The sequence below is a fragment of the Crinia signifera genome, chromosome 2, assembly GCF_055691185.1.
Source record: "Crinia signifera chromosome 2, ASM5569118v1, whole genome shotgun sequence".
Lineage (NCBI taxonomy): Eukaryota > Metazoa > Chordata > Amphibia > Anura > Myobatrachidae > Crinia > Crinia signifera.
In genome coordinates, this window is record NC_139218.1 from 391,010,480 (window position 1) to 391,035,732 (window position 25,253).

The following is a 25,253-nucleotide window of genomic DNA, read 5'->3' on the forward strand; positions in this document are numbered from 1 at the left end:
TCCCCACCATGTGTTATATATACAGAGCAGTACGGACGGTGTAATGGTTATAGCATTACTGCCTCACAGCGCTGAGGTCATGGGTTCTATCCCCACCATGTGTTATATATACGGGGCAGTACGGATGGTGTAATGGTTAGCATTACTGCCTCACAGTGCTGAGGTCATGGGCTCTATCCCCACCATGTGTTATATATACAGAGCAGTACGGACGGTGTAATGGTTATAGCATTACTGCCTCACAGCGCTGAGGTCATGGGTTCTATCCCCACCATGTGTTATATATACGGGGCAGTACGGATGGTGTAATGGTTAGCATTACTGCCTCACAGTGCTGAGGTCATGGGTTCTATCCCCACCATGTGTTATATATACGGGGCAGTACGGATGGTGTAATGGTTAGCATTAATGCCTCACAGCCCTGAGGTCATGGGTTCTATCCCCACCATGTGTTATATATACGGGGCAGTACGGACGGTGTAATGGTTAGTATTACTGCCTCACAGCCCTGAAGTCATGGGTTCTATCCCCACCATGTGTTATATATACGGGGCAGTATGGATGGTGTAATGGTTATAGCATTACTGCCTCACAGCACTGAGGTCACGGGTTCTATCCCCACCATGTGTTATATATACGGGGCAGTACGGGCGGTGTAATGGTTAGCATTACTGCCTCACAGCACTGAGGTCATGGGTTCTATCCCCACCATGTGTTATATATACGGGGCAGTACGGGCGGTGTAATGGTTACATTACTGCCTCACAGTGCTGAGGTCATGGGTTCTATCCCCACCATGTGTTATATATACAGAGCAGTACGGACGGTGTAATGGTTATAGCATTACTGCCTCACAGCGCTGAGGTCATGGGTTCTATCCCCACCATGTGTTATATATACGGGGCAGTACGGATGGTGAAATGGTTAGCATTACTGCCTCACAGTGCTGAGGTCATGGGTTCTATCCCCACCATGTGTTATATATACGGGGCAGTACGGATGGTGTAATGGTTAGCATTACTGCCTCACAGCACTGAGGTCATGGGTTCTATCCCCACCATGTGTTATATATACGGGGCAGTACGGATGGTGTAATGATTAGCAATACTGCCTCACAGTGCTGAGGTCATGGGTTCTATCCCCACCATGTGTTATATATACCGGGCAGTACGGATGGTGTAATGTTAGCATTACTGCCTCACAGCGCTGAGGTCATGGGTTCTATCCGCATCATGTGTTATATATACGGGGCAGTACGGACGGTGTAATGGTTAGCATTACTGCCTCACAGCACTGAGGTCATGGGTTCTATCCCCACCATGTGTTATATATACGGGGCAGTACGGACGGTGTAATGGTTAGCATTACTGCCTCACAGCACTGAGGTCATGGGTTCTATCCCCACCATGTGTTATATATACGGGGCAGTACGGATGGTGTTATGGTTAGCATTACTGCCTCACAGCACTGAGGTCATGGGTTCTATCCCCACCATGTGTTATATATACGGGGCAGTGCGGGTGGTGTAATGGTTAGCATTACTGCCTCACAGCGCTGAGGTCATGGGTTCTATCCCCACCATGTGTTATATATACGGGGCAGTACGGATGGTGTAGTGGTTAGCATTACTGCCTCACAGCGCTGAGGTCATGGGTTCTATCCCCACCATGGCTCTAACTGTGCAGAGTTTGTATATTCTCCCTGTACTTGTGTGGGTCTCCTCTGGGTACTCCGGTTTCCTCCCACAATCCAAAAATATCCTGGTAGGCTAATTGGCTCCCAACAAATTAGCCCTAGAATATCTGTGTCTGTGTGTGCGTGTACATGTGGTAGGGAATATAGATTGTAGGCTCCACTGGGGCATGGAGTGTTCTAATATTCTCTGTACAGCGCTGCAGAATATGTGTGCGCTATATAAGAAACTGTTAATAAATAAATAATGATAGGTCTACAATGTATACGTCGACATTTACAAAAGGTCAACATGCACTGGGTCAGCTGACAGAAGATTGACGTGATGATTTTTCACGTTTTTTCGATTTCTGATTGGGAACGGGATGGCGAGCACACGCGCTATGCTAATTGGCGTTCCACGTGCTCAAGGGTGGAGATTAATACCAAATACAGGGAAAACCCCACCTCGACCTTTTGTGTGTGTCAAGCTGTTTCGAGTGTCGAGCTTTTGCCCGTGTCCACCTTGTGCGTGTCAACCTTGTGTCTCACCGTCGACCTATAAATACTGTCTATTCTGTGACCCCTTCCCTTTGGTTCCTATACAAGGTTCGGATCCTGGAAGATCCTTGGCATGATTACGGCCAGGTTTGCAGAACGATACATCGCTGGCTTTACGTGTCCTCACCTAGCAGACGTCGGCGTAGTTGTGCGTTTATAGTTTCTATATCTATCAGTTTGCGCGTAATTACACAGCTGTGTGAATTTTAGCGCCCCCCCCCCCCCCCTTGGTAATTACACCACGTGCACATGTTGCTTTGTGTTCGGTGGAGTGCACTATATTTAGCTCTGTCCCCGGGGAGTAGGCTGCAGCAGCAGCAGTGGTGCGTGGGCATGCCGGGTGGTGAGATACCTGCTTGGCAAGCCTTACACATCCGCGCTGCCTCTCATGTCCTCACGCTGCAGCGTTACCGTCTCACACAGCCTAATGGGGCGTACAGCAGAGTCTGGGATTGCAATGCGGTCTCTGCACACCGACTTTATCTACAATATGCCTGGGTATTTCATTAGCACGGAGCGTATATAAAGGGTAGACCTACATTGCCTATACATTTTAGTCTTGCTCGCTATACTCCTACATAACATCTATAATTATATTATCGTATGTATGTTCTCCGCAGGACTAGTCACTGTTACATTAATCACACATGTAGGCGTTTATTAAAGTACTATGTGCACCTTGTATGTGATCTCAGTGTGTGTGTGTGTGTGTCTGTGTGTGTGTATGTATGGTTAGATAGATAGTCAGATAGATAAATGGCTATTTTCTACCCAGACCCAATATTATAGGGTATCCAGTCACTGGGTAGACAATGTCTCTAAAGGTGGCCATACACACGCAGATTTATCTTCAGATCTGTCTGGTTGGAACAAAAACATGGTTATGGATGAGAGCAAATGACAGTTGACCATTTGCTTGGAAATGCTGGAAACCTGACAAACTGTCACTCATCCATAACCATGTGTTTGTTCCAACCAGCCAGATCTGAAGATAAATCTTACTAGTGTATGGGCACCTTAAGTCTTTAATCACTGGGTCGACCACTAATGGTGGACACTGAGTAGGTCGACATCTAGTAATGGTCAACATACCCTCAGTCGACACGATAAAGGTCAACAGGAGTGTTTTATATATATATATATTTTTGATCATAATAGTGTGCCGACCGTAGCAAGCCATGTGGGGGGGGGGGATACGTATACAGGGTCCATGTCGACACAGACCTCCAAAAAAAACAGGAAAAACTTGTGTCCTCCTTTTCAGTGTCAAATATGTTCCTGTCGACTATGTCACCATTAATGGCCGACCTAGGCATGGTCTATCCCAGGGCTGGGCAACACCGGCCCTCCAGATGTTAGTGAACTACACATCCCAGGATGCTTTGCATTAGTTTTGCTATGTGGCCATGCTGAAACTGATGCAAGGCATCCTGGGATGTGTAGTTCATCAACATCTGGAGGGCCGTTGTTGCCCAGCCCTGGTCTATCCTCTATTCCGTAACCCTTTATAGGGATTCAGTATTGAATCCCGGCGGTCGGGATCCCGGCGTTCAGAATCCCGACAGCCGTAATGCCGACAAGGGGGGACGTGGATCACCCCCCCTTGCGGACTCGCTGCGCTCGCCACGCAGCGGGCCCGGTGCCTTGCTACGCTCGGCACACTAATTTATTCTCCCTCCAGGGGTGTCGTGGACATCCACGGAGGGAGAATGTGTCGGCATTTCGGCGGTCGGGATTATGAACGCCGGGATCCCGACCGCCAGGATTGTAACTGCATCCCCTTTATAGGACAGTTTAGTTATTCTGAATGGATGTGACCGGTTCTTGGCAGTTTGGGGAGCCGCATCGGTCGGTGTGACCAGGACGTGTTGGCTCTCGGGGACAAACCAGTTTAATCCGACTGCCTGCTTTTGGAATATGACTTTAGGGAAGGTCTGCGTCCAGTCCTCCGCCCGCGCCCAGTTTTGACCTGCCACGTGACTTCGGCTTAATCTGCTGCTTTTAGTTCAATTATTTACTAATCATGAACTCCTTGGCGGAGTGAGGGGCAGGATTCAGGACACGATGCGCAATCTGGGACTGAAGGCAGACGACTGAGGACTTGTGCGCGTGACTGCGCCACGCTCCGTTATGCTTTATCCGCTGCGTTATATGTTATGTAGCTACTACACTACTGGTGAATTAAGAGCCCTATGGGGTAACATCTAGGACCCCCCCCCCCCAGTCGTATCGCACCGTATACTGCAGAAAGGATCGGTGTATGAGGACACAGCTGCGACCATCGCTGCAGAGAGGGTCCTGTAATGCACACTTTCTGCTGTCCTGGAAGTGACGGAACCCGTTGCTATGGGTTACATTATCTATTTTTGGCGATGCTTGGATGCCGTGCTGGGAAATCAGTATGCGTATGAGATGCGGGTGTGAAGCCTGCTTTGCCAGGAAAGGCCGGGGTGCGGTAAGAGCCAATCAGTGAGCTTCATGGTAAATGGGGATACATTTAGGCAGTAGCGGTCAATTATGTATAGGAGGATAATCAGTATGTTGACATGCACAAGGCCAAAATACACAAAAGATCGACACATTAAAATGTTGGCATACATTTTTCATATTTTTTTTAAATTTTTTATGCCCATTGTACATTTTGTCTCGTAGAATCCAATTTAGTGTACCTCATCCCCCTGCTTCAGGCACTTTACCATAAACGTGGATTATGATTGGGAAAAGTATGAAAAAGTCCCAAAAAACAAATGTCCAATTAACCTTCTCGTGTGTCGACAATTGTCATTTCGACCTAATTACACCGCAGCAAGTGACTTTGGGTCGCTGGGAATTGACCCCTGGGTCTGTGATGTGATGGTTAAGAAGGGAGGGATAGCTGCGTGGCTCAGCGGCATTGCGTCACAGCTACATCGGATATAACTGAGACAATTATCAATTACAGCCAGGACGATTATTTCCTTCGCCATGGAAACAGGTGCTAGGCTTCTTGCTGAGGAATGCTTATTACTAATGGCTTCCAGCGTCGGCTGAGGCTATGGACGGACGGGGAGATCATTAGCACACCTGCGTCATGGGGGATATGGGGATTATGTATACGGTCGCCGCACTTCTCCTGATCCACCTGCAGTCTCCGATATCTTCTAATCAGCCGCCGGCTATGTGTCATTGTGCGGTTACAGGGACCGGGCCTTCTTGTCTATACCCATTGTTGTGCTGTCTCTGTAATGTGCGGGCACAATGCAGAACGTGCCTTCTGATTGGTCAGCAGCTGACGGGGACAACTCATGGCTTTCCAGCTGTGGAACCACAAGTCCCAGTATGCACTGTCATTGGGTTACCTTTGTGAAAGTGGGCAGTACTGTGCTGTACTTTTATTATTCATTTAAATGCAATAGAACATAAACCGCACAGGTGGGTAACATTCTGCGATTTGACGGCCTTATATTTAAAGACTACCAGGCTCGCTTAGCTGTACTCACTTGGAGTGTGGGGTGGATATTTCCCAAAATATGGCAGCCAGCATTGAGCAACCTCAGAATGAGTTTCTGACACTGGAGCAAATGTGGGGCGGTTATGACCATCTTCCTGTGCAAATGACAGCTATGGGGTCTGTAATCAGAAAGCCCTTTATCTGGAGAGGAAATAATTGCTTATTTTAGGTGTATACACGTGATCATCCCATGTCTCGTCCTACTGGTACTGTGAGGAGCACTGCTACACAGTCCTATTAGCAAGGCTGCCGATGGACAAAACCATGCTGTACTGCAGGTGGGGCAGATGTAACCTGTACAGGGCAAGTTAGATTTGGGTGGGGTGTGTTCATACTGAAATCTATATTGCAGTGTAAGAATAAAGGATGGACGATATTCTCTTCGGAATGTTTCCGGTCTCACTGCCGGCTGAATAATGGATGGGGAGGTGTTACATTAATGATGCGCGATCCTGTTACAGCCGCTGCTCATTCATTGTTGCAACCAAAACCTCCATTACTTTTATACAGCAGGATTAATTATTCACTTTGGAATTAGGCGGGTGATTCAGGTTGGTTTACAAAGGGGTGATTCAGGTTGGTTTACAAAAACAAACTCCTTCTTGAATGGACATAAACACAAAAAAAACTCTTGTCCACCTAAACCTTGTGTTTACCTTCAAACTAGAGTATGTCTACCCTAGGGGGGGTGTCGACGTAGTCACTGTCGACCAAGACATTGTGTATCATCTATCCCGTAACCCTCGTTAGCATGTCCATTATTGAGCTGCAGAACGTAATAGGCAGCTCGGCATCCACTCTCGCTTAGCAGGAAGGTCCTAGCGGTGCCGGGTAATCTGCACTGGGCTCTACATTAAGTGACTGAGCTCTCTGTGCTAAGTAATATTGATCTCGCCTGATTCAGTGACCTGTAAGTGCTGAGGAAATGCCGCTGGTGTGTAATGGAGATCTGATCGGAGCTGCGCTGGGCCGCGGGCTGTGCAGTAATAACCTCCGTATCTACCCTGGCTTCTAGCGCTGGCAGGAGCTGGCTGTTCCCAGCTGCTCGGTGTGGTATGGATTAAACAGCGAGCAATGTCTAAGTCGACCCCAAATAAGTCGACGTGGAAAAAAGGTAGACACGCAAAAGGGTTGCCATGAATTTTTCACGTTTTTGTTGTCTTAGACAACACCTGTCTTCCTGTTACTGCCCGTATCCTGTACTGCTTACGCTGCATTGTGCTGTCTGTGCACCCCGGTGCCTGTAATGAATCTGCAGCAGAGGTTGGGAGAGTAAGTGAATCTAATGGAAAGCACTCGAGATAAAGATCAGGCTCTTGTTCGTGTGCGCAGAGCATCAGATAGGGCGCGGGCAGGCTCGCCGCGCTCAGTATCATCTGTCATCGCCGATTCTGGTTACACGTCGCAGGCAATTCCATAGAAAGAAACATTTTTGGTGTTGGTTGCTTCTCCCCTTATCTGCTTCTTCCCTGGTTGTATTTGTCATGCCTCATTCTCACCATCTTTGCCTTTCGCCCCCAGGTTACCCCGCTGGATACCCTGCAGCTGCTCCTACTTATAATCCCAACATGTACGCGGCCAGCAGCACGGGCTATGCCCCAGGTAAGAGAACAGGCACTTACGCAGCTAGCCTGCAGCATTGCCGAGCTGTTATTTCCCAGAAGCCTTCATGTTTATTTCATGTCTGTTGTTTGTGCGAGACGCTGAGGCCTCATACTTTCAGTTAGATGTTGGCTCTTTACCTGCCGTCTCAGGGGGAGGGGACAAGGAGCTGATAAAGCCGAGTACGATGCTGAGGTTTAAGGATATACAGCCGCAGCTGTTCCGCATTGTGTTGCATCTTTAAATCCCAAACTAAAATTAGAATTTCGTCTCAAACTGTGATTGCTCATCCGCGTCAGCGAGCAGCCGTACGTAATTCCAGCGTTCCAGAACTTTATTCTTTTTCTGTTTAATATTTCATGAAAGCCGTTTCCACATGACGGCGTGCGAAGGAATTGAAAGGGTCACGTTCGCACGGCCAAACAGACGTAGTCTTAAATCGAGGCTGACCTGCTCCAGGTGCTGCGGCAGAGACCGTTATAGATCAGCGCTTGCTGGTTTGAGGAGTGTGGTGCCCCCAAACCACTTTGTGCGTAATGTAACTTTGACGCGGTAACAAACGTGGACTCTATATCCCGCTGTATGTTCCATCTTGCTTATATATGTATCGGTAGCTGGTATCAGGCAGTACGGAAATTTAGGTCACCACAATTTTATTGTCCAGGGCCCCCACAGACCTTATCCCGAGCCCTGGTCACCAGGGAAATATGTGATGCTGCAAAGGTGTATCAGACGGAGAGCAGGGGGGACGGGGGCACAACCTCTAGCTCCCTGTTTGGTCGCATCAGCCTAAGGCAGGACATGCTGCGCTTTGTAGTTCCACACCAGACACATAGACACAGGATGTCTGATTCTGTTACTGCATGTTCCAATCTTCATGCAGACGGACGCCCCGTCACCCCGGATCTCCTCACATTCCTCTCCCCTAAACCTGGGTCATCCCCTTGTGTCTCCTAATCTATTTTTATGGTGGGAGGTCCTTTGATTCATAGCCCTGTCTTATATTACACGGTACATGGATGTGCAGATCCTCCAGGGTTTCTGTGACGGGCCTCACACCCTGTTGCATTAACCGTTTACATATTTCATTTTACATATGCCAGTATCAAGGAGGACGATAGATCTTCAGCCCTTACATACAGCACAGAGTATTTCAGACAAACTGCGGCAGTCGCAGTGACCTTCAGACCGTTGTACATGGTGTCCGTTAATCAATAGGCGATGTACACGTAGCTCCCACCGTGAGTGTGTGGCAGATATTACACCCCGTACCGTAGCCACCTCCTACATCCTCCTGCCCGTCTCTCCCGCAGGTTCCAAGCTGGATGTTGGGGTGCGTCGCACACCCGGCTGTCACTATCACATTCTCTATGCAAGACTCACAAACACGAACAGCGTTAAAGGGGCAGTATCATGCCAACATGCCTTGTGCTGGGCAGGGCCCTCCGTCCTCCTCTTTTTTGCCTGTAGGGCGCCCTCTGCTGAGCATATGCTGTATCTGGTTACATCCATGGAACTGGTGAATTTAGGGTTCAGATCAGAGATATTCTCTCTGAGAGCCAGATGTATCAAGCTTCAAAAAGTGATAAACGTCCAGCCAATCAGCTCCCAACTGCCATTTTTCTCTCAAAACCAGCCTGTAACATGGCAGTTGTGAGCTGGTTGGCTGGCTGTTTATCACTTTTTGAAGCTTGAAACATCTGGCACTAAGTCAGGGCAGGTTGGAGAACTTTGGACAGTGACTATGGGAGCTCTGAGCAGGAGGACCTGAATCATGTCTAGGGTACGTGCTACACCAGTCCATGTAGACAGGTGTCGACATTGAAACCAAAAAACTCATGAAAAACTCAAGTCAACATTGATTGGCCAATCCGCTAACTGAAGAGAAGCTGATTGGCCGGTGATAAAGCACCAGGCACTTTATCACTTCCCCTCCCTTATCCCTGCTTCATACATCTGCCCCTCAGGCTTAATGGGGTAAATCAAATTGGTTAAAATGTAGATAGAAATCTAATAAGATAAAGTGGAAGGGGTGTAAATGATGCTTTTAGTATATTTAAACGTACCTGTAAAATGGGTCAGCGCCAGCCATGGGGCAATTCCCTACCCCTACGGGACGGCTGTACACCCCAGATGAGGGTACAGAAAGTACTGACACGTAACCCTGGAATATCTGCGGCTGAGCCAGATCCGGGATGTGAGAGGTGAGATGAGACGCCACCACATGACACTTCCCTGCAAATGTCAGCCCAGCAGGGTACGTGTTCCAGTAAGTGTTATACTGGGTACCTGGGGCAGTGCGGCGGGTGGGATGGGCTCGCCGGATCCTGAGGGGAGGGGGGGGGGGGGGGGGGGGCGGGGGTGTGTGTTACCAAGGTGACGCTTGTTTGGTAATGAACTGTTGTTGTTGTTTTTTCCTTTAAATCTTACTGAACCATAAGCATTCCATGCCTACTTTTATTCACTCCTCTGTGAGAGAAGAGGGGGGTGTGACGAGGTGGGGTGAGGTTGATGTCACAAGCCCTGCCCCCATGACAGTCAGCGGCAATTTGCGGGTCCATGGATTAGGAGAGGGGCCAAAATGACTCAAATTACATAATTTTAGCTCCGCCCAATCCACATGGATCTGCAAAATTCTGAATTGTATGCAGCGGGGAAGAAGGGAGAGGGGTGATGCGGGAGACTTGCCCACCTTCCTGGGGGGCTGGGGAGGGGGACCCGATTTGCGGGAGGGAAGGCAAGTATGAGGTGCACCAGTGTGGCATTGCACGGCCAGTCATGCGGCAGGTTTGAAAATGTGACGGTTAGAAATGACTAGAACTGTGCACCAGCTAGGGGGTGTCTGGAGAACCTGGACCGTTGGTCGATCTTGAGGACCGGTTTGGCCACCTCTGTCTTATGTAAAATGACGGATGGCACTTCTGCAGTGTCGCCGCTTCCAAGTGAATGTCGTTTTATTTAAGCTCACGAAGCCCCCATTCATTATTACAGGACTTTCATTGGGCTACTCCCACCCTATGGAATGCCCTTCCACTCACAATAAATCTGATCAAATCGGCTGTCCCTGACATGCCGTCGGACCTGCTGGCCGTCCGACCTCCCTCCTGGTGAGACGGGCGGAAAGCAGGGAAGCATGCGATCCATTACAACAAATTGTGAGGGCTCGCAGGGTATCGGGTGTCCGACACCGCTGCGAGACATTGCAGCAGTGTATGGGCACCTTAAGACCCTCCACTAGCCTCCAAGTTGCGGTCTATGGAGTCCCCACAGCGCTCGCACACAGAAGTCCGGGCGTGGGGAGGCGGGCCGGGGAACTTGCCTATGGGAGCGCCAAGCTTTTAATGGGCTTTCACATGGTCCCGATGATGCAGGTGTGGGGGGCGGTCAGCAGATGTCAGCTGTCCTCCCTATCTTCGCACAGGGCTCCCGCAGGTCAGAGACACCATAGAGGTGTCTCAGATCTGCGAGAGCTGAAGAAATAATTCGATAGTCGCCGACCATTGAATCATTTCTCCCCCGCACCCAAGGCTGCGATTGGATGTTTATGGAGATCATCCATTTGCATGCCTGCGGGGGTTTGTGCGGAGTGGGCGGTGGGAGGCGCCTGGGGGACTCGCAGGGCAAGATAAAAGAAAACCGGGAATAGCTGCAAAGTTTGTTCTGTGCTGTTGTCTGTCCCCCGGCTGGCACCGGCCGCACCTCTCCCATGTGCCCGATGTGTGACCCTCTTCTCTGTTTTGTCCTTAAGCCACGCTCCTGATGAAGCAAGGCTGGCCTCAGACGTCCTCCTCCTGTGCCAACGAGGGCACTTTCCACCTCCCCGTGGACTCTGGGACTGAGAACAGGACCTACCAGGCCTCTTCTGCCGCATTCAGTGAGTGACTCCTCGTATATTTAACAGCTCTGTATTTATTACTGACTCATCGGGGGTTGGATACCCGCGGTTACCCGCTGTTTGCTTCCTATTGGTCTGAAGTGAAAATGGTCGTATGAGAACAGAGGCTTCTAATTAAATACATTGGGGAAGATTTATCAAAATCATGGAGAGAGGTGAAGTGCCAGCCAATCCGCTCCCAACTGTCATGTTACTGGCCGTATTTATACATGACAGTTAGAGGCTGATAGATTCCTGTATTATATTTGTGCATTTATCAGACTCACCATTGTAATGGGTTCTTGTACTCCTCTGTGTGATCCATATACTTATTATGTCCTTGTGTCTTTTCTTCCCAGGGTACACTGCTGGGACTCCGTACAAGGTGCCGCCTACTCAGAGTAACAGCGCACCACCGCCGTACTCTGCCTCCCCAAACCCCTACCAAACAGCGATGTACCCCATTAGAAGTGCCTACCCCCAGCAAAACCTGTATGCCCAGGTAAGCATGCCCGCAGGTCCGTACAGGGTTTGGTGGCGGGCATCACCTGACACAAGTGGCTTTTCTGGACCAGGGCGGTGTTTGGTTTCACGCTCCTTGGGGGACGTTCGGGGAGAGGCGATTTCATGGACCCGTTACATTACTAGCGTTCGGTCCTGAGTGATCCATCTTACATGGGTACTACATTAATGATCCAGCGCCTGGAACTATGCATTTCTGTAGCCAATGGTATTTCCCTTCCTGCTTAATATATCCTGTGGACCGGTCGCTGTAGCCCCTCATTATAAGGCGTATCCCTGACACAACCCCTCTCCCCTTTCCTTCCAGTATGTAGGTTGGACATCCCATAATAGGCCTCACTGTCACTGTTGCTTGTCCAGCTGGCGAGACAGGCGCGCCTCACTGTGTATAGCTGAGACGGCGGCGTAGGGTATAGTCTATCAGATTCATGATGCACGGGGAACCATTCTGCAGAGCCAGAGTACAAATAGGGAGTAGGAGATAGGTAATGTCCATTTAATCAAATGCCCCTAACTGGTAGTGGATAGGAGGGATAGCCACCCAATGGGTCTGAGCCGCGGTGTGCACGCACAGCTAGTGACTTGTATTTGTACCGAGGAATCGGTGCCGAAGTGAGTGACGGGAAGACAGCGTTTATGGTTGATAAGCGGGGAGGTACTGAATAGAGGTGTTTACACAGCGCTTTGAGGGGTGACCCCTAGCAGCCAGAACTAATGGGGGACAGTCCTGGTCCCCCTAGCAATGGTAGAGATAAACAAAAAGGGGAAGTACTGGCGCTCTGGGGTTGCGGCAGTCAATGCATTCTAGTCTATGGGTCTTGTGGAAATGGACTGGAATAATGAAACTGGGAGCAATAACTGTGGGCTGGGTGTGGTGAAGTCAGACAGCTGCAGATAATCAATAGTAAACTCTGCCACGGTGTAACGACTCTCAAACCTAGCAGACTAGAGGCTGGGGGTTCGACTGCATGGGCCCCTCACGTTAGAATTGGGCTGGATGCGTGCACCTCCGAGATAAGGGCAGTGAGGGCAAGAGGCAGGTACAGGGAGGATATTGTAATGTGCTGACGACTGATGCTTCAGTAAGAAAAGCGCAGTTTATTTAACAGAACTGGATTGCATAATAATAAATATACAGAACATGAAATGACACTGGGTCAGTAACAAAGTTACCAGTGTGAGGGGTGGCTGTCCCCAGCGTGTTTCGTCCTGTAATATACTTTTTCAATGGTAAGGTGCATGGTGTGCAAGTAGGACTGATCTATTAGTAGACATATCTTCACTATATCTAGTGTGTTACACCAAGTTTCCCTCCCCAACTCCCCCAATATATCTATTACTATCTTTACCTTTACCCCTTTTTCGGTTTAAGTAGATATTAAGGCGAATGTTTATTTTTCGTCATTCTCCCATATAGAACTGACACATTTGGTTCTCCGTAGTAGTTATCCTGGTTATGATGTCCCCTCGGCTGACCTATATTCAAAAACAAATAATGTGATGTACATCTGCACGATGTTAGGATTGACATTGTTTGACAACTGTTCTATTGTTACCATGCTGAAGGACATGTTGTAATATGCCTGTTTTCTTGAATAATGTCCTGTGCAAATTATTCTACAGTTCTGTATGCGAATATATTGGAAAACCCAATAAACTATGTTTGAAAAAAATAAATAAAAAATGAGCATTTACTGGAGAGTCCTCTGCGTCTCAGCTGAGCCGGTCAGCCTGCACGCGTCTACAGAGACTCTCCGACTGTCACATGGCCCTATCTGTGGCGATGTATGGGAAATGACGCCATTGCAGTGGCTGTCCCTATGCTCAGGATAGCTTCTCCCATATTAGCAACGGCAGCAGCAAGAACAACCACTCCTGAATTAGACCCTTTGTGTACCGCAAGTTCAGACCTTTTTGCTTGGCGGTTTAGCATTTACCTGCTCTCTGGGGTCCGAACAAGACCAGACCAGAGAGCAGGTCTGAATCAGGAACTCAGTCCTTTAGTACATACTGCACCCCAGTGAATCTGCAAAAGGGATTAATATAGCTAACTATGTATGTTATATATATGTGTGAATTTGGAACTTTTGTCTTTGCCTTTACTTGGTGTAATGTCGTCTTATTATGTCCAACCTTATGTCTAACCGACCTGTCACGTCTCCTCCACAGGGTGCGTACTATACTCAGCCTGTCTACGCAGCACAGCCTCACGTCATCCATCACACCACTGTGGTACAACCAAACAGCATTCCCTCTGCCATCTACCCAGCTCCTGTAGCTGCGCCACGAACCAACAGTGTTGCGATGGGCATGGTCGCTGGAACCACCATGGCAATGTCTGCAGGTAAACTTCCAGCGGTGTATAGAACCCAGAGTGCTTTTATCTTGTAGTGGTGGACACTTGTCTGAACACTGGTGACCACTAGAGGGCAGCGGACTTAGAGCGTGACTGAGACCAGTCTGATCAATAATCACTTCCGTGGATGATTTTCTTAGTAGGCATTCCTAGCCATGCGCTTGGTACTAGAAGTCCCAGCATTCTGTGTTAAACCACTTATATGCGCATTGCCGCAAGTGATCGCGCTAGAGAACTTTGGGGGCTCGCCACAAATAAAATGTGGATTTTGTAAAATATATTTTCATAATGTCTTGCGCTCCTCCGGAAGATCAGGTGAATGTGCCCCAGCCCTGCGGAGATATGTTTTCAGTGTTAATTGTATTTCTAGGTTCAGTCAGCTTGTTATGGTCATATAACACCCTTCTGTGTCTTGACAGGTACGCTGCTGTCTACACCACAGCACACCGCCATCGGAGCACACCCAGTCTCTGTGCCAACGTACAGAGCTCAAGGCACCCCAACATACAGCTACGTACCCCCCCACTGGTAAACCCTCCCGCCTGTCTATGTGAGTATAGTAACAACAAGGTGCAATGGTTATGCTAGGGAGACCTCTTGTGGATGTCCAGTGAACTGCAAGCATGCTCAAATTTATCCTGATTCTTCCTCAATTAAGCCTTGTTCTTAATACATGTTTTATGTGTGTATACAGATGTGTCCACATCTATCCTCCATGCGATACAAGTTGAGTTATACATAACACGTGAGGTCCACGTGACGTAGCGCTGGGCGTTTTTTTCCCCCTCCTAACTAAATCTAATTTGCAAAAGAGATCGAATAGGAAACACAAGCAGCTTCTGCTGATTAAAATATGTGTCATGTCCTATATTCAGTGTGTGACTGTCGCTGTATCTGCATAAGGAATGCAACGTTAGTGGTTTCCTGGAAAACATAGAGTTTTCTATACAGGTGCAGCTGCAGTCACACAATGAATACAGACATGCTGCGTATCAGCAGAGGCTGCTTGTGCGTCCTATTCCCTCACTTTTGCGAATAAAATGCTATTCAAGAAAAAAATGTCAGCAAAAGACAGACCACTGCTAGAAGATTCCCATGTGGCCTGGCGAGCCTGTAGGATGTCCTCATTCCCAAGATGTAGACCAGCTTTCAATAGCAAGTCTATGCTCCAATGGATATGTGTAAAAAGAAGATAATATATGGCGGCGTAGTACGTCAAATAAATGTGCGTGTAAGGATTATCCGTGTACAACAGAAAACCATAAACCACTTTGTCCTGACGTCCGCAATGACACTCTAATTAGGGTTATAAAAATCTAGAGAACGCAACCATAAAATAGTATAAATGTAACATTTAATAAATAACATCCAAACGTAAATGTAATAACTAAACGTAAATGTAATATCAGGAAGTAAAGCGTATCTCGTCATAACTTTAAAGCATATTTAAGGCAGAAATAGGTGTAGACATTACAAAACCATAGCAACGCATTTCTCCATGTGACCACGGGCTAAGCGAGAATGCTTAACGATAACTGAAGTGCTAGATAATAGTTGGGCCATTTTATTTAAATTCTGCAAACAATATAAGCAGTACAAGCCAGGTGTGGGCCTCACTGTAATAAAGTATATGAAAATACATAGACAATGTCCTTATTAGTAATAAATATCACGGATGGTGTAATGGTTCGCATTACTGCCTCACAGCGCTGAGGTCATGGGTTTGATACCCGCCATGGCCCAAACTATGCGGAGTTTGTATGTTCTCCCCGTGCTTGCGTGGGTTTACTCCGGTTTCCTCCCACCATCCAAAAATATATTGGTAGGTCAATTGGCTTCCAACAAAATTAACCCTGTGTGTGCGTGTACATGTGGTAGGGAATATAGATTGTAAGCTCCACTGGGGCAGTGACTGATGTGAGTGTGCAAATATTATCTGTAAAGCGCTGCAGAATATGTGTGCGCTATATAAGAAACTGTTATTTATGAAATATATATATATATGAGTATATACATTTTTTTTAACGTTTACAAGATGCAGTATAACTAAGAACTAAAACAATAAATAACCAATAACGCTAAAAGTGAAAAGGGAATAAAATAAAAAATATTCTGAGACAAAAGTGAGAACAAAAACCAGACATCCCACAACTAAACAATAAATATAAAATACCAATAAAACAGATCTTTTGTATGATGTTGAAAAAACAAGACTAATACTAAGAGCTGCAATTCGTGGAGGAATTTATAATACTCCCATCACACCAGCCAAATTACCCGGGTTAGCCCAGGAACAACCCGGGTGTAGCACTGGTGTGAAAGGGTCTCGGGCCAGAATAACCCTGCTAGCTACCAGGGTTGCTCCCGGGATACAATCCAGTGTGAAAGGTACTAACCCGGCTTGCATGTGACTGGCCGCGGTGCTGTAAGAGAGTGCTGCACGGTGTCCGCCGCTGGGGGTACCTGCCGGTGACTGCTGCGGACGGAGCTGCTGTGTGCTGAAGCCACCAGGTTACTGCAGGGGACTGAGTTGCTGTGTGCCCCCTCACATGAGGGTGCGCGGCCCTGGGCTGGGCTCCGCTCTCCCTCTCCCCTTCCTCTCTCTAATGATGCAGGCCCATCCCGGGTTCAGAATGAAAGGTGCCGACATGTGATGTCCCTGCTTCAAAAACAGGTGTAAATGGGGCCCAACCCGGGAATGTCCCTGGAATCAGATTCCCGGGTTGGAATTTTGGTGTGAATGGGGTATAAGGGGAACAATAAAAATGGAGAAAAAAAAACAATTGATTTAAAAGAAAATATTTTTTATTATCAATAATAATATTCACAAACCACTGCTCACAGTTTCTACAAGGGCAAATGATAGAATATTACAATACCATCCCATTTACCCAATCACCAAATCCTTGCAGACCCTGACAGAGTGTATCCAGACTGCAAGACCATTAGTTTAGGCATCTAAGGGAAACACACAAGTTGTTAACGGCTTTTGATTGAGTTGTACAACACTATTCCATTGAGTGTATCTGAATAAATGATACCGTTTCATTTGTATAGAAGGAAGAATGCAAACTATTTTTATATATATATATTTGTTGTAAACCAAAATCTGTTTACCTGTGTGGGATAATATTCTACTTCTGTGTAGTCTGTTCACAATAAAAAAATTTTGAATTTGATGCTAACAAAAAAAATATGATGATACTATGGGGGTTCTTTTGGTTCACTCTTTCTGACAAATTCCTTCTTAGATAGACAAAACCATGTGCACTGCAGGGGGGCAGATGTAAAATGTGCAGAGAGAATTAGATTTGGGCGAGTTATGTTGTTTCTGTGCAGGGAAAATACTGACTGCTTTATTTTTACATTGCAATATAGATCTCACTTTGAAGTAAAACCCCACCCAAATCTAATTCTCTCTGCACAAGTAACATCTGCCCCACCTTCCGTGCACATGGTTTTGTCCATCTAAGAAGGAATTTGTCAGAAAGAGTGAACCAAAATAACCCCCTATGTGTGGCTAAATTGCACAGTTTATAGAAGAGGGCAATGGGTTATGGGTAAACGTAGCTGCGTACATAGATTGTATCTCATATATACTAATGGGTACACGGTGAGCCTCGCTGTCCCGGCGCAGTTGTTACTGCATTCCACAGTATAACATCCTCTGTCCCCACTTCATTGGTTTGAGAATGTGTCTCTCTTGCAGATCTGGAGTAAAACGTTGTATGCAAACACTCAAGTCTTACATCGGTGCCGGAACATCCTGACGACGGCACCAAGTTTGTCTACAAGAAAAAAACAACGAAACACGAAAGTGCAACGGTCACTTTAATATCCTGTAGTGTTTTTGTTAAAGCTGCTTTTTCTTTAACCTCCCACCGTTTTGGTTATTTTTACATGTGTAACACGTTTGCTGTCACCGAGCGCAGCGGGCACCGCACTCCTTCGGAACGGCCGCCCTTTCTCTGCCGGTTTCTCCGCTTTAACCATCATTGCAATATTGTTTTTTTTATGAAAGAGTTAATTGTTTTATACATTTTGCTACACATTGAATTTTTTTCCTTCATTTTTTAATTGTTCCCAGAATTTTTTTTGTTGTTGTTTTTTTTTAGGTAAAATTTACATAAAAGCAGTTTAAAAAAAAAAATAAAATAAATAAATGGCGTCTTCCAAAATTATAATTATGTTTAAAAAAAAAAAAAAAGCATTAGAACAATCCTTTAGAAAACCGAAACCGTGATGGTTCACCGGTCATAGGAAAACGGCAGAATTCCTTTTTTTTGTTTTTGTATTATTTTTTTTTTTTTTTTATTTTTTTTATTCTGTTTCTTAGTTTTTAACTTGATTTGAAATCCAAGGCTGCTACACTCGTTTTTTCATGAGAAAACGAGTGATTATTATAAAGACGTGACATTCTGTAATAGCAAAAATAATTTCTGTAAAAGCACAAAAACACCTAACGTGTCTGTTTATTCCCTTGTTTTCTATATATTGGGATTTTTTTCTTCTCGCATTGAAGGGCGTAATTCACCCATCTGCGGCAGAAGACTAGACACTACCACGAACGTGCTGGGCAACCAGACAATCACAAATTCGCCACTGAACGTAACCCGTACCCTGGCTGGCGCCGCCGCCGCAGTCGGTCGGGGTCATATTCTAGTTAATGACATGTTGTATTTGTGAGACAGTGTTACAGTAGGAAGCCTAAGTGTTCGGTAGATAGACCAGTACAAGTCTGCATGTGTGTTTAGGCGTTTTAAGATGATTCGGCCCACTGGCGGCTGAAGAGATCGCCCAACCGTAGATCCAGTTGCCGTTATTGGGGGGATAGTCTGCTTTGTCACACGTTAGGATATTTGCCTCCGCAGCGTATATGCAAGTATACGAAGCCTTAGTCTATACGGTATTAGCTGTAAATGTTGTCGGTTTCCTCACGGCGGACACACGTATTTATTTAGTTGTCGGTTCGTAAACATGGCGCCACCCTCCCCCTTGCGACATTATTACCTCAGCTGTGCACTGAATTCTGGGTTAAGAGTAATAACCCCCCCCCCCCCCCGACTCACTGTCGCAGAACCTCGGATTCAGAACACGTACGTCGGAACGCCATCTTTTTTTCCCCCTGTAGAAGTCACTAACGGGTTTCAGTTCTCACCTAAGGTAAAATGGTTTCCCCATAATGTTATTTCAGGGATATTGCGGCCATTGTTATTACTCGCTCGGAACCATTTACAGGTACGACTACCACTTGCGAGGGAAGGATCACTCTTTATTCATGGCTGGCTATTTCTCGGCTGCCCAATAAGTGGACACCCCCCCCCCCATTCAGGTACAGGCTCATTGCATGTCCTTAAATATAGTGAAAGGAAGTGTGGGGTGATGGCAACCAATCAGCTGCTCTGTATAATTTAATATGCAAATTTAAGATGTTTCTTCAGTGCTGATTGGTTGCCATGGGCCACTTTTCCTCTGGCTCACTTCTCCTCCCTTATCGCTGCTTCATACATCTGCCCCTGTATTTACATATACGCCCCCACCTTTCATTGCAAACGTTTTCATTCTGATCAGCCGCTAAGACTGTACCGTGTGCACGCTATTAGCAGCTTCTCACGATAATTCACGATAATTCGATTTACCGATCCTCTAATGATTGATCGCTGATCCTTCCCTTACAAGTACAGACGTTCCTGCCGGTCATCTACAGAGCGATATTGTAGAAGTACGACGGTGCAGCCCCCGGTTCTAAGCCGTATTAGCGTTGTGTGTAGGCTCCGCCAATATGGCTGTCCGGGAGATGGCAGCCCTTCCCGGCAATGCCTGCTCTTACCAAAGCCGGTCGGGGCAGGAAATATCCGCTGACATATCATCAATATTGATAAGATGATCTCTCTTACGTAACCCTCCTTTTCCAATGGATTCACTTACCCCAGCTGCACGATTATAGCTGATGTCATCAGTACATGTGACTCCATCTTGTTTTACTAATGGTGCTTTGATATATTAATAAAAATGCATAATAGTTATATATAACCGGAGAGCGTAGGATGAAGGAATGTTTCTTGTGAGCATGAAAAAATAAAAACCTTTCCTTGTTTTTTTTTTTTTTTGCTTGTGTAATGTAATTGGATTTTTATTGGTATCATGAAGTCTTGTAATGTTACTATACAGATTTACCTTCTGTGACTAAATCGCTGCAATCTAATAATGTACATTAAACATGGCTACCGGACGCTACCAAAACACACGCCTCCTGTATCACCGGCTTTAGGACAGGATCCCGGGTGGCAGTTCCCCATTACCGGCATTGTCATCCATATTTGATAACGAGGATGTAGCCATTTTGTTGTCCAACAAAGAACCGGAGCCCGCCCGTGATGCAAGAGGCACGAGACAGATTGATCATTTAAAAAAGCAAAATGGCTGCCTCTGGGTTTTCATGTGTGGCGGCTGTAACACTGTACTTTCCCAGCATGCATCTGTGCATTTAGCACATGGGCATCAGTACATAACCAGTTTATGTCAGTACCTGTTGCATGCATAGCGGTGGCAGCCATTTTGTGGACAGAACAAGGACTGCGGTACAAGGCAGCCTATCGTGTCGCTAGGATCAGTGAGTCTACTGGATCCTTGTGAAGTAATTGGAAGGCTGCGATCTCCTCATTCATCTTACAAAATGGCTGCCAGAACTGTGTAGTCCCCATGTACGTGTACACGCTGTGCGTACGTTTTGGAACGTACTAGTATTAATAACTGCCGGCTTATACACGCGTGTATTTCTTTTATAACTTTGCACATTTATATCTATACAGTGGTACGGACCTTGTTTTCTCTGAGTTTGTATTTGCACTGTCTACTTCATTAACGCTAAAACATACCAGTCTGTTGTATATCCTATGACTTTATCTACAATAAAGACGAAATTGGAACTTTGTTCTTCAGATGTACCAACATCCGTAGCTTTACTGACGACCTCAAGGCCCGAGAACTGTCCAGGTTTTACGTATAGCTGTGGTTGAGCTCTGATGATTAAATTGACTGAGTTACTAAGAAAGTCACCTGTGCCCAAGCATAGATATCCTTAAAACATGGACTGCTAGGTTGCCATGAGGACCGAATTTGAGAACCCACTAATTGCAACGTAAGACATCATATCTCTCTCTGCTTCAAGTTAGCGGTAGTCCCTGTGAAATCTATGTGCAGTTGTCCGTGTGATGTTAGTGTCTCCTTAGTGTCTGTGACCTCGCCCTGAAACATACAGGGTTCCTTTAGGACGAGACCATCGTGCGTGTGGTTCTTTTATTGTCTTGCTCCCTAAATTCTGCCCCCTCTGAAAGGGGGTGACCCATGTTGCAGCTGGTATCCTGATTTACTCGTTAACACCAAGTCCTCTCGGTGTGAGAATTAAATGTACACACGTGTTATCATTTTCCATAACCGTTGCAGGGATAATAGGTGGCAGCTAGTATATTGCAATAATTGTGCTACCTGAGAGGCAGCCGGTGGCTCGGTGGGACCACAAGTCCCAGTATACTCTCCCAGCTTCTTATAAGCACAATATGTAACGTAGAGCACTTACAGTGTATGATGCCATTTACGGGCACTCCTCTTTCCTCTAGGAATGGTGTCCTGTATGAAACGATGTAGGTAGTATTCGCGATCTGCCATTCTAGAAAACAAAGTTGTACGATGGCGCGGGGGGGCATGAAGGCTGGTACAATATAAATCCGGTCAGAGCAGCTATTGCATGAAGTATTACTCTATTAGTAGGCTATTAATCCTGAACCAGTATACTGCTATTTAACAAAGGTACAAGGTATTTGTGGCATGGTTGGTTTAATTCATTGCTTTGTTTGTTTTTAGAAATAGTCCCCATTTGTACTTATTTTGGGGGACATTTTAGGTTAACGTAGACCTAGATCTGATCTGGTTTCCATACTCTAAACAATTAAAAACAAAAAGACGGAAAGGGCATTCGCATTAATCGTAGTGCTTCTCCCGCGCCGGATTCTATAAGTGTCCCCGATTGTTCTCGAGCCAGGCCCGTACCGTATAGGGCAGTTAGCTGGAAAACCTTGTCCCAAGTCCCAACAGTTTGAGGCCAGTTTCCAACTTTATTCCTGTAATTAGCTATGTCCCTGACCTGCTTCATTATAATGGCTTATTCCGTTATTCCAATCGGTATGCTGACGGCATTTTTAAATCATTACGTGGCACATGTAATGAGGGTCCATGTATCATGATCTGTGAATTAAATGTTGAGGGTAACTTGTTGGATGTCACAATTTATATTTTACTGAAGGGTCCAAGAAAGAACGTGTCCATTGATTTCTCGCCCATTTCACTGTGCTCGGCATAAACTTAGTTCAACGATAGGTATAAATACACCGTAGTGGCATGATGAAAAATCATAGTTGCTCTATGTGTTTTCATTTTTGTGTTTCAGGCCACCCTATGACCTCTTTTTGGTTTGTCTCCAATTGTACCTTGATCCTACTGCTTTGTCTCTGGTCCAGGGCCGGCGCTACCCGCTCAGCACCTCCTGCAAAGCAGGTAGGCGCCGGCCCCGAGAGGCGCTCCCCCCTCCACCGACGCTGCTGCTGCCGACTCAAGTGTCACTGTCGCAGCTGTAGGGGGCACCTGGCTCCGTGCACCGCTGCTCTCACTCCTCCACAACGGCCATGTCGTCACCCTCCTGTCTGCACACTATTTCCAACTCAGCACTGCAGCTCCTCAGTCAGGCACGCACGCTACACATTGCAGCCTGCAGAGCGCCGAGCCTAGAACACAGAGGGGGAGCGCCGACATCATCAGAGTGTTCCCCCTCTGTGTCCTAGGCTCGGCGCTCTGCAGGCTGCACTGTGCTGTGTGCGTGCCTGACAGAAGCAGCCTGACTGAGGAGCCGCCGCGCCGAGTTTGAAACAGTGTGAAGGCAGGACTGGTGATGCTGTGCCACTGTGAGTACATCACTGTGGCTGTACATCGGGAGAGCAGAGAGCTGTCAGCCTGGCCAGGGGTCAGGACTCTGCTACTTCCTGGAAGCTAGCCCCGCCCACCACTGACTGAGCTCCGTGAGGCCAGCTACAGCTTTGCAGCTCTTCTTCCTGCGGTGAGTGCTGTGTATCCTGGGGGAGTCAGGGGCTGTATATAATTTGTGTGACTGGGTGTAATACAGTGGTGTGTGTGCTGGGGCTGTATATTATGTGTGTATGGCTCTGTAATGTAATACAGTGATCTGTGTGCTGGGGCTGTATATAATGTGTGTGGGGGAGGGGGGGACTCTGATGTGTGTGCTGGGGGCTGTATATAATGTAAGTGGAGGAGGGGGGGACTCTTAGGTGTGTGCTGGGGGCTGTATATAATGTGTGTGGGGGAGGGGGGCTCTGTAATGTAATACAGTGATGTGTGTGCTGGGGGCTGTATATAATGTGGGGGGGAGGGGGGACTCTGATGTGTGTGCTGGGGGCTGTATATAATGTGTGTGGAGGAGGGGGGGACTCTTATGTGTGTGCTGGGGGCTGTATATAATGTGTGTGGGGGAGGGGGGCTCTGTAATGTAATACAGTGATGTGTGTGCTGGGGGCTGTATATAATGTGGGGGGGAGGGGGGACTCTGATGTGTGTGCTGGGGGCTGTATATAATGTGTGTGGGGGAGGGGGGCTCTGTAATGTAATACAGTGATGTGTATGCTTGGGTCTGTATATAATGTGTGTGGGGGGCTCTGTGTGTAATGTAATTCATTGATGCGTGTACTCAACTAGCTGCGGGGATTTGTATAATGTAATATAATAATGTGAGTATTGAATGTAATATGGGGGTGGATGTATGTAATGTATCATAGTGGTGTGTATACGGGGTGTAATATGGGGGGATGTGTGTTATGTAATGGCAGTGTGTACTTGCTGTAGTATGGGGGGAGGGATCCTCTTGCAACCTGTGGAGAGACTCCCAGGCCAATGCAGAGTTTTCTCTTGCCCAGAAAGACACATAATTCTACTGGATTAACCCACTGCCATTGCAAATATAGGTCATCTGGATGTTCCAGAGTCCCCACTGCCCTGGCCGGATAGAAAGAGGCCGGGCACTGCAGAGTTAGGAGTAGTGGAGGCCGTGCCTGGAAGCCGTACCCTTATTCTGGCACTGTGCCTGTAGCAGTTCCTCAAACTGCAGCAACAGGTGGGGGTCTCTCAGAGTGGGGATTCCGTGCCCATGAGCTCCCCTCCTCAAGCCAGCTCTGCCAACTGTTCCACCTTTCTAATTTTATTTAGGTGTAAGAAAATCAGCTGAAGAATTCAAATTGGTGCAGCACAGGTCTCCTGGATCCTCAATGGTTATTGGTGTGTGCAGGGTGAGACTGGTCCCTCCAAGGTGAGCAGCCATCTTACTGCATACAGCAGCTGTCTAGGTTCCTCCCTCTTTCTCTCTCAGATTCTCCGCTATCCGTCTCACACTCTCCCTCTATCTTACACTCACACACACTCTCCTCTAACCCTCTCACACTCTCCCTCTATCTCACACCCACACTCTCTCTCACACACTCTCCTCTATCCCTCTCACACTCTCCCTCTATCTCACACCCACTGTTTCCCTCTCTTTCACACCGACACACTCGTTCTCAGATTCTCCTCTATCCCTCTCACACTCTCTCCCTCTATCTTACACCCACACTCTCTCTCACACACACAGTGAGGGAGTGTATGTGAGACACACGCTCTCTCCTAATCTCGCACATCCTCTCACACTCCCTCTCTCAATACTTTCTCCCTCCCTCTCAAACTCATTCTCTCCCTCACATCCACTCTCTCCCTCTGTCTCACACTCTATCCCTCCCTCTCACACTCTCTCCCTGGCTCCCTCTCTATCACAAACACACATATAGGCAGAAAAGTTTTCTTTCAAATGTTTAGTGCAGTGCTACAGTCAGCAACACCCACATCTGACCCAGGCCCAGAGTGTTCCACAGTTTTCTTCTGCCACTGCAGGACACACCCCTTAGTGGCGATAGGTACACCCACAAGTGAAGTTAGACATGCTGGGCGGAGCATGACACACCCTCTCAGCGGCACAACGCATTTTTCGAGCATTCAAAATCTCCCCGAAACTAGTTTTTAAAAGTAGGCAAGTATGGAGTACATGTGTGGAGAAGTGAGAGCAGCAGAGGCAGCAATGGGTATGG

General features: G+C 47.1%; 1 protein-coding gene across 2 annotated transcripts in view; it reads left to right on the forward strand.

Annotated features, from left to right (window-relative positions):
• FAM168A (family with sequence similarity 168 member A) overlaps positions 1-21,017 on the forward strand; it is a 65,277-nt gene extending 44,260 nt beyond the window's left edge. For both annotated transcript variants that reach the window (XM_083170372.1, XM_083170373.1), the window contains 6 exons: positions 7,244-7,324; positions 11,073-11,198; positions 11,558-11,700; positions 13,890-14,064; positions 14,496-14,626; positions 17,786-21,017. In XM_083170372.1, coding sequence (XP_083026498.1) covers positions 7,244-7,324; positions 11,073-11,198; positions 11,558-11,700; positions 13,890-14,064; positions 14,496-14,608 — 638 coding nt within the window. In that variant the 3' untranslated portion in view covers positions 14,609-14,626; positions 17,786-21,017. The remainder of the gene's footprint in view (positions 1-7,243; positions 7,325-11,072; positions 11,199-11,557; positions 11,701-13,889; positions 14,065-14,495; positions 14,627-17,785) is intronic.
• Positions 21,018-25,253: the final 4,236 nt, after the last annotated feature.